At 36.1% G+C, this 13,004-nt stretch overlaps 1 protein-coding gene across 1 annotated transcript in view; it reads left to right on the top strand.

Annotated features, from left to right (window-relative positions):
• Window positions 1-13,004, top strand: part of ME1 (malic enzyme 1) — a 231,625-nt gene that overhangs the window by 155,654 nt on the left and 62,967 nt on the right. The window contains exon 7 of the mRNA XM_007951230.2: window positions 11,421-11,530. Within this exon, the coding sequence (XP_007949421.1) occupies window positions 11,421-11,530 (110 nt within the window). The remainder of the gene's footprint in view (window positions 1-11,420; window positions 11,531-13,004) is intronic.

Below are 13,004 nucleotides of genomic sequence, written 5' to 3' on the forward strand. Positions count from 1 at the left end.
TATATATATATATATATATATAAACTGATGTAATTGTACACATAAGATTGGTGTCATTTTGTTATATGTAAATCATACCTCATTAAAGTTGATTTTAAAGAAAGCAAGGCATAGGGAAAAAAAAAAAAAAACTAAACCTGAAATAAAACCATTACCAAAAACTCAAACCCATTGCCATCAAGTCAATTCTAACTCAGAGTGACCCTTTAGGACAGAGAACTGCCCCATAGGCCTTTCAAGCCTATGAGTCGTTATGGAAACAGACTGCTACATCTTTCTCCCATGAAGTGGCTGGTGAGTTTGAATTGCCAGCCTTTCAATTAGCAGCCAAGTGCTTAATCACTGCCCCACTTAGGCTCCTTAAAACTAGTACAGTGCCTTATTTATTTTGGTTATAGATTTTATTTGATTATTCAGTATATTTAGATTTTCTTGCAACTCTGTTTTCCCATTTCTGAAGAGCTTTCAGAAATAAAACTGCCTTTTGGCAGTTTTATTACTCAATTTAAAACATAATGGAGTATGAAAAACAAAAAGGAATGTGACAATTGACTAGATTAATTAGGCTATTTGAGTGAGGAGAATGTTGAAACTATTTGCTTATTATTAAAGATTATCAAATATCATATATCTATGTTTTGGTTCACCTAATAGTCTACAGTGATCAACAATGAAGTATATCACATATACATGATATTTAAGTGCATACAAAGAGATAGTATGAGAAACTGCTTCAGTGCTTCTCTTGACCTTATTTTATCAGTATATTTATAATGCTAAGAAGAAAGAATGGGATTCGAATGCTCTTGCAAACGTGAACTGTAAGTATTTTTTTTCAGAAGTTATGTTTCTTGCACAGCTATGGAAAACATTTGTACCAAAATGTTCTTGTCTGGAAAATGCAAAGTTAAACATCTTGCCATATGTCCCTCATTAATAGTCACAGTTTTATTCAGAAGTTTCTCATCAAAGAAGCTAAAACTTCTCTCTTCTGTCTAGACTGCACTGGAGCAAAATTATCAAATTTTTATTTCCTGATTGTATGTATCAGCCAGAGTTTGCCAGAGAAACAGAATCATTAGAAGATCATGTGTGTGTGTGTGTGTGTGTGTATAAAGATATTTATTTTAAGAAATTGGCTCATGCCATTGTGAGGGAAAGCAAGTCTAAAATCCATATAGCAGGCCAACAGTCTGGAAACTCAGGCAAAAGTTGATGTTGTAATCTTGAGTTTGAAATCTGTAGAGTAGGCTGGCAGATTGGAAAGTCAGGCAGGAGGTAATATTGCAGTCTTGAGGTAGAGATCTTTCTTTTTTGGGAAACCTCATTTTTTGCTCTCATGGCCCTCAGATGAGGCCTACTCTGATTATCAAGAGTTATTTCCTTTACTTGAAGTCAGTCATTATTAACGTTAATGTGATTGTGTAAATGTTAAGCACGTATACAAAATACCTTCACAGTAACATATAGACTAGTATTTGGCAAAACAACCAGACACTATAGCCTAGCCAAATGGACACATAAAATTAACTATCACAATCATTTTCAATACTCAGTCAGACTTTTTAAAACTTGAGTATTTTCCACAGTAGTAGGTGTTGTATTGTTAATCTGGCCTCTGTTGAGTACATTTTTCTGATTCTTTTTATTGATTTAGAATAACAAAAGGAATTCGCAGAACAGTAGTGGAAAGACTTAGATTTTGACCGAAAATGATTCAAATTCTAAGTGGCAGAGGCAGAAAACTCAAATTCAGGCAGTTAGATTCCAAGACTAGTGGATTATAAACTTTATTGGAAGTGTTCTTTTTATTAACTATTGTTTTAGGCACAGAAATTACTTGTGTTGGCTAATGTATCTCTATGACTTCAGAGTAAAATGATTAGTTTATAAATGATAAATTATGGAACTTCCACATACCTCTGTATGAGTAATCTCAGTAAAGTACCTAAAATCACCCTTATACTATAGACATAGCTTTGTTAATCAGATTTGGGGAATGTGTCAATTTGCAGGCATAGTGTTGTTTCCTTGAAATTTTAAGATGAAATATAAGCATACTTATAAATTTCATCGAGTGTCAGAGTCATTTAAAAAAAATGATTTAATGCAAAAGGAAGTCAAGACAATTTTTAGAACATGGAAAACATCATGTTTTATCCCTAAGGACTGTTCATTATTAAACAGGGACTCTGCCAATATATATAGGATTCTATTTTTAGTATGTTGGATTAAATACTTCAACTAATTTTTGAGCAATTTTATGGAGGAAAAAAAAAAAAGTCATTGGCATACAGGTAAAGATACCCATATACAAAATATACAAGGCCAATTTAATAGTATTAAAGCAGTTTGGCCTTAAAAATCTTCATAACCACTGGAACATATGATGGCTTAGTCATGAGGCCCCCAATATTTGAGAAGAAAAAGTGCTTATTTAAGAAGTAGAGAACATGATATTTTGGCATTTTTATTAGTATTAGGTAATAATACTGCCATAAGAAATACTATTAATATGGAATTATTGGTAGGTGGTTGCTAGTTATGGAAGATGGTTGTGTACAAACATCGACATTAGTCCAGATGATTTTGCCAGAGAAGCCAGATTTGCAATTTATATTTGCTTTGTGCTTTCAGATATTTAAAAGTATACAGTTCTTGGATTTTTTTTCTAAATGATATGCATAAGTTTTTATTATTCTGTGGCTTAAAATCAGATACCTTTAAAAGTTTCTATTAAGTAGCTATACGTTCAAAGTCCTTTTACATTTGCTTTGATTTTGAAGTTCACTATAATATGTTGTTGTTGTTGCTATGTGCCGTCGAGTCAGCCCTGACTCATAGCGACCCCTCCTTGGGTTTCCGAGGTAGTATCACTACGGAAGTAGGATTGCCCAACCTTCCTTCCGAGGAGTGGCTGATGGGTTTGAACTGCCAGCCATCTGGTGAGCAGTCAAGTGCCTTAGCCACTATGCTACCAGAGCTCCCTCACTATAATATAGTAACTTTAAAAAACAAACAAGTAAACAGTAAAACAAAAAATGATCATGTTGTCTCTTTCCAAATAGTATAGTGCCCTGGAACTCAATACAGTGAATGATTATTGCTAATGTTCATAGTATTTTTGGAATGCCTCTTTGGCCTACTTTTAGAACCTACAGTAAATCTTTCAAATATCACAATGATAGCATTTTAAGAAAAAATCCTTTCAGGCTGATGTTGATTTTTAGGACAGTCAGAGTGTATTTTAAACAAGTTTTTGTTAATAAAATATTTGTGTAAATTTGTTATTGCTAGTTAAGGAAGAGGGGAGAAAATTACCTAAAAGATACGACTATAAAGCGAGGATCTAAACCAGTTCATTTTGGTTTGATGCCTTCAAATCACTTAGGGATCTTGTTGAAATGTAGATTCTGATTCCATTTATCTGGGGTAGAAATACAAATTCTCCGCAGTGGTCAAACTGGAGTTAATTGGTTGAAAGCCCTGCTATAAAGCAATTAAACTGACATTAAACTTACCTTGAAAGTAGTTAAGAAGCTGTAGCATCACTTGTTAGATATATAGTCAAAAAGTGGTCACTCTGGAGGGTAACATTCGTATTTGAATATATAAATTCTGATAAATTTCTCTAAAAACATTCTGTGTCTTTATCCAAAAAATACTCACTGCCATCCAGTCGGATCCGACTCATATTGACCCCTCCTTTGGATTCCAAGGCGGTATCTCTATGGAAGTAGATTGCCCCATCTTCCTTCCGAGGAGAGGCTGGTGGGTTTGAACCATCAGCCTTCTGGTTAGCAGTCAAATGCCTTAGGCACTATGCCATCAGAGCTCCTTGTGTCTTTATAGCCTGATATAAAATAGAAGATATTTAAAAAAATAATAATAAAAAAGTCTACTGGTTTCATAAGTGGTATTGTACTTTACTTTTCTGGCTTTTCTCTTAGGTGGCAATACTCACCTATCTGTTCTTGCAACCTGGGGTGTATTTAATGTTCCTGTGCATTACTTCTTGGTAAATGATCTCCAAAATGTTATGACTAGCATGTTATGATTCTGATATTCTGCAGCAAAATGATATGCAATTCTCTTTGCTGCTTAAAATTTGATCCTTAATGTTTTGTGGAAGTTCCTGGCTTTTAGAAATAAATAGTATGATCTAGACTAAATTGAAAATGAGACACAGATTCAGTGATTCAAACTGCAGAAGTAAATGACATGATTGAGGTCAGAGATGAGATATTTACTGGAACATGCATTTCAGGAGACCTTTAATTCTCTGTGGTAAGTCTACAGATGGAGTTTGTAAACATAATTTCTGAATCCTTTTTGTCAAGGCATTCACACTGGTATAAGCTAGAAATGGAAGATCAAAATACAATGGCATGTTCAAGATCATGTCAGTCCTTTAGAAAAAGCTGCTCTGAGAATTTGAGCCTTTACTCATGCTGCCCTCAACCCACAGAGACCAGAGTACCACCTTCCCCCTCCCATACACCCATCTCCCAACATTCTACCTTTGTATTCTATTAGGTGGCCTCTGGACATAATTCTTAGAATATATTATTTCACTTCTTGTTATACTAGCTCTCCTATTAAAATGTAAAGGAAGTATGTCACTTTTCTTTTTTCCATATAGTCTTCCAAATACTGTTTTGTGCTTCATCTCCCTAAACCAGTCACTCCCAGCCCTCCTCTCACTCTCAAAACTTTCCATTAAGCCTTTGGAAGCTCATTTCTGTATAGCATACTCCCCCTACATAGTCACTTTCTCACTGGTTGTTCCATTTACCTCCTTCTTTACTAAATCATGGCTGCCTAAGACCTCCATTCTATCTACAGTCCTTTCAAATAGTAATGCTTATTGGGCCACACAATACTTAAGGGTTGGGCGATGGGATCAAACTTCTGCCATTCCCTTTCTGAATATTAGTCCTCCATCCTTATATAAAGATGCCTACATACTTTTGACCAGGGCTTTGAACCAGTTCATTCCAATTTGACCCTTGCTGAGAATTTGCATTTCCACCCCAGATATACTGAATCAAAATCTACAGTTTAGCAAGATCCCCAAGTTATCTCTAAGAATCATTCTCCCTCATGACCAGAAACTGATGTTTTCACCAACATCTTCCATATTCTATAATAAAAGTGCCTGATATTTTGAAGACATCAAATGCTGTTTTGCTAGTTTATGACAAAGGTATAACTCTCTTATTTATCCTTTCAATGTACTGTTCACTTTATTTACTTGATCACTAGGTTGGTGCTCTGAAAGCCAGAACATAGTGGTTAGAACCAAGGGTCTTGTGGTTTAGTCCATACTCTACCACTTGTTAACAGTATAAACTCAGCCATAACAAAGAATATGTCTAAGCTCCAGTTTCTTCATCTGTGAAATAAGATAATAGCAGTATCTTCCTCACTGGGTTGGTAAGAGAATTAGATGAGATAATCCCTGCAAAGTGTGGATAATAGTGTCTGGCACTTAGTAAATGCTAGATATAGTGATTAGTCACTGTAATAAAGTTTTTGTTTGATTTTAACATACCACAAGTGTAAATTCTCTGTAGTTTTTATGTTAATTTTATGGCTGGTATTTCTGTTAACCTCTAAAAACCACTTACATCCACTCTTTTATGTGATATTTTGATCATAAAATAGTAGCTTCTTTTCATAGTTACGTAGAATTAAATTGGCTAAAATCTGTATGCTCCACTACTTATAATTTCAGAGTGACAAGTTTGGTTCAAACTGGAATAAAATATCCCATACATGGCTCTCTTTTATTATATGTTGTAAGATGCTTGTATCTCGAAATGAATTCAGAATGCCTTTCTCTAAATCTTTAGGAGTCAAATCAGAGTTAACTACCAGGTAGTAAACGTCATGAAATAAAAACTAATATTCAGCATTCTCCAAGGGATAACTCTAAAATAAACTTTTGTAAATGGTAAGGTATCCTGTTCACCATTTTACTACCTATGTCTATTCCCCCCTTTCACTTAGAAAACATTATAAATTTATAGCCTGACCACATTGTGTCCTAAACACTGAAGGCAAACCATATTGTGGGGATTACATTTTAACCACAGAGAAGTTATAACAAGCCGAAAGCCACAAAACCAAGTAAATAGTGTATCCGGGAATAGAACTGAGAAGGTTCTGATTGCTCTTCACATACTGAAAACCACAGGTTCTGCTGCTTCTGAACATAATGACAGCTCATCTAATGCTGCTAGACCACTGTACATGACACGTCAGGAGCAAACTATACAAGGGCACTCTCTAAAGGCAGATAGTCTTTGTTTTTGAAAAAACTGTTTAGACACTAAGTAATGGGAGAGGCACCATTACCAGCACAAGATGATTATCAATTGACTTTGATGTTTGGGGTACTTAGTGCTACCACAGGTTTGTGTCTCTGCTAAGGTATTAAAAAAAAATAATAATTTCCATGTATAGAAGTGCTTTTACAAGTTCTTAATAACATTTTTGCAGTTTTTAATGAAGCTAACTAAAGAGTTTGGTTGGAAGGTAAAAAACACATCATATATAGAGAGTCGAAAAATTTTGTTCCTTATAAGAATTGACCCCACTCTTTCTTTTCACTGGTAAATTTTTGTGACTTTTGGCCCTTCTTCCTTTTCCCGACAGTTGGAAGGTAATACTGCCTTTGACGCATTCAACTTACACAGTATCCAAAAGTTTACTGGTCTGTGTTGTAAAAGCAAAACCCATGGCCATTGAGTTGATTCTGACTCATGGAGGTTTGAATTATCAACTTTTTTTTTCCAAATATTTTATTGTATTTTTAGTGAAAATTTACACAGCAAATTAGGAGCCCTGATGGTGCAATAGTTACTGCTTGCCTGCAGTAACTATTTCACAGTTTCTGTTCATGTTGTTAAGGAACTCTGGTGGTGCAGTGGTTAACATATTTGGCTGCTAACCAAAAGGTAGGCAGTTCAAACCTACCAGCCACTCCATGAGAGAAAGTGAGGCAGTTTCCTTTCATAAGATGCACAGCCTTGGAAACTCTTATGGGGCAGTTCTACTCTGTCCTGTAGGGTTGCTGTGAGTTGGAATCAACTCAATGGCAGTGGATTTAGTTTGCGGTACATATTATTCAGTGACATCAGTTACATTTTTGACAATGTGTCAGCATTCTCATTATTTCCATTCTGGTCATATTCATTATTTCCACCCTGGCTGATTGAACCACCAACCTTTCATTCACCTTTGAGCACTTAGCCACTGTGCCACCAGGTCTCCTATTCTCTAAAGAAATGTCTATTCAAATCCTTTACCCATTTCCAATTGGGCTGTCTATCTTATTAGTGAATTGTAAGAGTTCTTTATATATTCTTGATACAAGTTCATTGTTAGATTTATGGTTTTTAAATTCTTGCCCATCTTTTCATTTTCTTAAAGGTGTTTTTTAAAGTAGAAAATTTTTTAATCAAATCCAACATATCAATTCTTTTTTTCTTTTATGGATTATGCTTTTGGTGTCATTTCTAAGAACCCTTTGCTTAACACTTTCTGGTCTCTGCTGTGCATAGCGTAGCCAGGGATACAGGGAGAAACATTTATGGCTGTCTTACTCCTGGATCTCCTTGTTAAAGTTCCAAGTCTCCTAGTCTGTTACTTGCCTCAACCCAGATTGCAACTTCAGCCGAGAGGAGCTGCAGGCTTTTCTAGTCTGCTGCTGGGTGTGAGCTTTCCACAGTTTGGTCAATATCAACTCATCCCTCTCTGGCTGCAAAGCTGCTGATTTTCAAGGCCTGCTTCCCCATGTTAGAGCTACTCTCAGGGAGTGGGGAGTACATGGGAGCAGCTCTGGGCAAAAACTCACAAACTCCTTCTGTTCTCTACTTTGTCACCAACATATACTTGTCAGTTTGTTGTATCTTCAGTCAATTTCCAGAGCATTGTAGTTATTGTTTTGAAGGATTTGTCTAGCTATATAATAGCTCTTTGGGGAACAAACTTGCCAGCTTCCTGACTCTGTCTTGCCAGAAGTAGCTTTGCCTGTTATTACCATTTTATTTGGATAAAATTGTCTACATTTTACCATTTTATTACAGCACAAACCTCATTTTCCTTCTTCCTGAAGTAAATTCTTCAAAAGTTTCTTTAGTAAAGTCTTTTTGTTTTTATTTAACTAAAAATATATTTTTTCGGTCTTACACTTGAAGAATAACTTTGCTAGATGTACTATTCCACCTTACATTTATTTTATCTTAGACCACTGAGGATACTATTTTATAATCTGGCTTTTGTTGTTGCTACAAAATAATAAAACTATATAGTGGTTCTAGAAGGAGCCTGGTGACACAATGCTTAAGTATGCAGCTCCTAACCAAAAGATTGATGGTTTGAATCCACCAGTGGCTCTGCAGAAGAAAAAACCTTGTTCCAGGTAAAGATTACTATTTTTGTTGTTTTGTGCCATCAGATTAATTCTGACTCATTGTGACCCTATAGGACAGAATAGATCTGCTGCATAATGTTTCCCATACTGTTATCTTTATGGGAGCAGATCACCACATCTGTTCTCCCACAGAACCTCTCAGTTAGCAGGCAAGCAGTAACTATTGTACCATCAGGGCTCCTCTGTAAAAATTACAGCCTAGGAAACCCGATGGGGCAGTTCTACTCTGTCCTGTAGTTCTACTCTGTCTCTATGTGTCAGAATCAACTCTATGACACACAACAACCAAGAAACCAAACAAAACCCATTGCCATTGAGTTGATTCTGACTCATAGTGACTCTATAAGACAGAGTAGAACTGACCCTAAAAGATAGAATAGAACTGTCCCATAGGATTTCCAAGGTTGTTATCTTTACCACTTCTTTCTCCCATGGAGCTGTTAGTGGATTCATACAGCCAACCTTATGGTTACCAGCTGAGAACTTGACACTGCACCACCAGGGCTCCTTTTAACAACGTCAGCAACAGTGATTATAGAGTACTTAATGTAATCTTCATTTCACTAAGCACCTACATTTATGACTTCGTTTAAACAACCTTATGATAATATGCCATTATTATACTCATTTTTCTGATGGGGAAAGAGAGATACAGCATAGTTAAGAGAACACAGTAAATAAGGAGGACAAAATTCCATTCCAAGAGCTCTGACTCCAGAGCCCAGGCACTGAACCACCATCTCAGATAAGTAAATTTTTCAAAAAAGAATGAGGGATGAATAATATTACTACTTATTAAAAAACTGTAGGAATTAAAACAAAATCCAGAGACAAACCGACTGCCATCAAGTTGATTCTGACTCATAACGACCCTCATTGAGGTCTTAGCCACTGTGCCACCAGGGCTCCTACTGGGTTTCCAGGCTGTAAATCTTTATGAAAGTAGATTGGCTCATCTTTCTCCCACGGAGCAGCTGGTGAGTCTGAACCACTGACCTTCTGGTTAGCAGCCAAATGCCTTACTGACCATGCCACCAGAGCTCCATATAGGAATTAAAACAGAGAGACATTTTTCCCTGTATATGCAGATTGTTGTTGTTGATTTCTGCTATGGACTCTATACTGACTCATAGCAACCCTATAAGACAGAGTAGAACTGTCACCTGTGGTTTCCAAGGCTATAAATCTTTCTCCAATGGTGTGGGTGATGAGTTCAAACCACCAACCTTTTAGTTAACAGTCAAGCACTTAACCACTATACTGCTAGGGCTCTTTATAAGCAGCTTAGTAGACTGTTAGCTTATCATTAATGAATAAAACCAAGAAACTGTGCCTGTTTCCTCATCTAGAATAGACAGATCTAGAAGATGAGAATAATAATAATATCTATCTTATAGAATTGTTGTGAATAACAAGTGAGTTAGTAGTTATATAAAGTACTTGTTAGCTGCCATCAAGTTGTCCTCTGATTCATGGGAACCCCATTCACAATGGAGTGAAATGCTACCCAGTTCTTCACCATCCCCATGATCCACCGCAGATCAGACTTTTGTGATCCGTAGGGTTTTCTTTGGCTATGTCTAAGTGAGTGTGGAAAGACTTCATCTCACATACTTTGGCCATGTTGTCAGGTAGGACCAGTCCCTGGAGGATGTCATGTTTGGTAAAGTAGAGGGTCAATGAAAAAGAGGAAGACCCTCAACAAGGTGAGATAAAGGGATACCCTTGTTGCAACAATGGGCTTAAACATAGCAACAATTATGGGGATGCATAGCTCTGTGGCAGTGTTTCATTCTGTTCTAATTACGATCTCTATGATTGAAACCATGTCAACAGCTTCTAACAATAGTCTTTACTGGAGCAGATACCAGGTCTTTCTCCTGCAAAGCAACTTAGGTGGATTGGGTTTTGTGGTAGTTAATTTGTGTGTCAACTTGAGTGGCTGGGCAACTGGATGTAGTTACTCCCCATGATGAGACTGGTAATCTACTCCATTGTGGAATCTACTGGAGTAGCTGAGTAACTGCTTTAGGGATGTGGTCTGCTTCCAATATTGGAGAAGCTTTGGGAATGGTCTTGAGCCTTTTGGCACAATTGGACCCTGCATGTCTTCATTCAACAGCCTGCCAAGTTTCCTGTCAATCTTGGGACTGTCTCTGGACTTGAACTAGTACCCTGCCACATAGTTTAGTAATCTTGGGATTGTGCCATTTCATTTATTGACCTTGGGCTTGTCTGCCTCAGCAGCCAGATGCTGCCTGAGTTAAGAGAAGCCTCCAGCTTCAGTGGGCTGGGAGCAAGAGGCAGAGCTGAAGCCCAATGTCAGGGGGTCTTCACCCAGCCTCTAGAACTTGGCACTGTGAACTCAGACTTCTAGCCTCCAAAACTGTAAGAGAATAAATCCCTGTTTGTCAAAGCCACCCATTTGTGGTATTCTCTGTTAGAGTGGTACCCGAGGTAACCAAAACAGGTTCCTTGCCATTTAAAAAAAAAAAATTCCTGCCTTTCACTTCCATTATTTTGCCTCTGCTTTCTGCTGTTCCCTCAGCCTGTGAAACCTGGCATGTCTACTTTTGAAATCATAGCTAAAAAAACTCGGCTCCTTTGTCACCTGCTCTGTGTCCTCAGCCAGAAGGGATACTTGTTCCCTTATCTCCTACAATTTCTTGTTTATACAACTTTTATGTTACTTCTCACTTATTATGATGTTATTTGTTTCTGCAGAATTTTAAATTGCTTGAGAGTAGGGCCATTTTTTTTAATCATTTTTGTATGATATTACAGTGCCAACACATTGCCTTTTCTGTAATAAGCCACAGTAAATATTGGTTGAATTGGTTGCAATACATATCTGTACTAAGCAAGAACATAATATCTCTAATAGAAAGTAAGTTTTGCATTATGTGTAGGCTAATTTTAAAAATTTATTTTAAACTATTATTTCATTAACCTCTTTTAATTTGATTTTTTGTCACAATAGGTATGGCATGAATTGCCTCATTCAGTTTGAAGATTTTGCCAACATGAATGCATTTCGTCTCCTGAACAAGTATAGAAATCAATATTGTACATTCAATGATGATATTCAAGGTAATAAAATTTTACTCATATGGATCCAGAAAAACATATACTGAATTAGTTCAGAATTTTGTGATTTAGATTTAACATGTATTTACTAAGTACCTATTTTATGCCAGAAATTATACTGTTGCCTTCATACATTATTTCTCATTTAATTTCATTAATTCAAGACAAGTACTATGTCACTCTAGAATATACCATATTATCTATGTAGAGAGAAAGAATTCTCAAAAATCTGAAAAAAGATCCCCAATAATTATGGCTAAAGAATAAAATTCATGAAAATACATCATTCATTGTTTAAATATTAAAGTATATATACTTCTATATTCAAACTTCTTTCAATAAGTCATAATTTCTAAGAAAACAGAGAAGGAAGTGAAGATACAAGTGGCTAATAGATAGGGGAAAGTACCTTTACATTCCCCTGGGGTTGAAATGAGGTTTTAATGAGGGTAATTGAATGTAAGGACTGAAAGATAGGAGACTGCAGCCATGAGTGAGATATTCTAATGTATGAAGTACTCCCAAGAAAGATGAGTTCTGAGTGATGGCAAGAATCAACATGAAACTTAGGATGGTAGCCCTACAACAATGGGGTTATACAGGATATTTTAAAATCTTTTCTTTTTCTGGATTTTCAATGGTTAATGCATTTCTTATAATAAGCTTATATGTATAATGGAAGGAAGGTTGGGCAATCTACTTCTGTAGTGATACTGCCTAGGAAACGCAAGGAGGGGTCGCTCTGACTCGGTTCCGATTCGACAGCAGTGATTTTTTTTTTTAATATGTATAAATCAATTTTTAATTTTTAAAAAGATAAAATATGACACACTTAGTTGTTGAGCCATAGAACCAAAAATACCTAAAGTATACACTTTTATTAGCAGAATTACTTAATATCAAAGCCTTTTACTTCCATTAGTATTCTTTTCAAAGTGATGGTATTATTAATTCATATTGTAATTTGGGACTTCCTATTTTCTCATACAAATGAAATTACATTCTTTATACTGTCACCACTTATTTGACACCACTTGCTTGACAAAATGTTAACTATAACTAATTGTAACAGAGAAGAGAAGTTATACTGAGAAATAAAGAAAATAGCATTCTGACTATATTTTCTCTTTCTTCCTAGTCACAGATTTTTCTGAGTTAATGCTCACTTAGTTTAACATTCAAAATTAATATTCCAGAACATTTTGTTTTCTATAGTAGATTCCATAATTGCATTCCCATGAATTCCAGATGTTTTTAGACTAAATGCAAAAAAAAAATTAGAATATTTTGTTATGTTAAAAATTGTCTCATTACGTATTTACTGGAAATAATGATGTACTGGTAGCATAGTGGCTAAGACACTTGCCTGCTAACCAGACGGCTGGCAGTTCAAACCCACCAGCCACTCCTCGGAAGGAAGGTTGGGCAATCCTACTTCCGTAGTGATACTGCCTCGGAAACCCAAGGAGGAGTCGCT

Source organism: Orycteropus afer, unplaced genomic scaffold (genome assembly GCF_000298275.1).
Source record: "Orycteropus afer afer isolate SDZICR_OR568_19922 unplaced genomic scaffold, OryAfe1.0 scaffold00011, whole genome shotgun sequence".
Classification (NCBI taxonomy): domain Eukaryota; kingdom Metazoa; phylum Chordata; class Mammalia; order Tubulidentata; family Orycteropodidae; genus Orycteropus; species Orycteropus afer.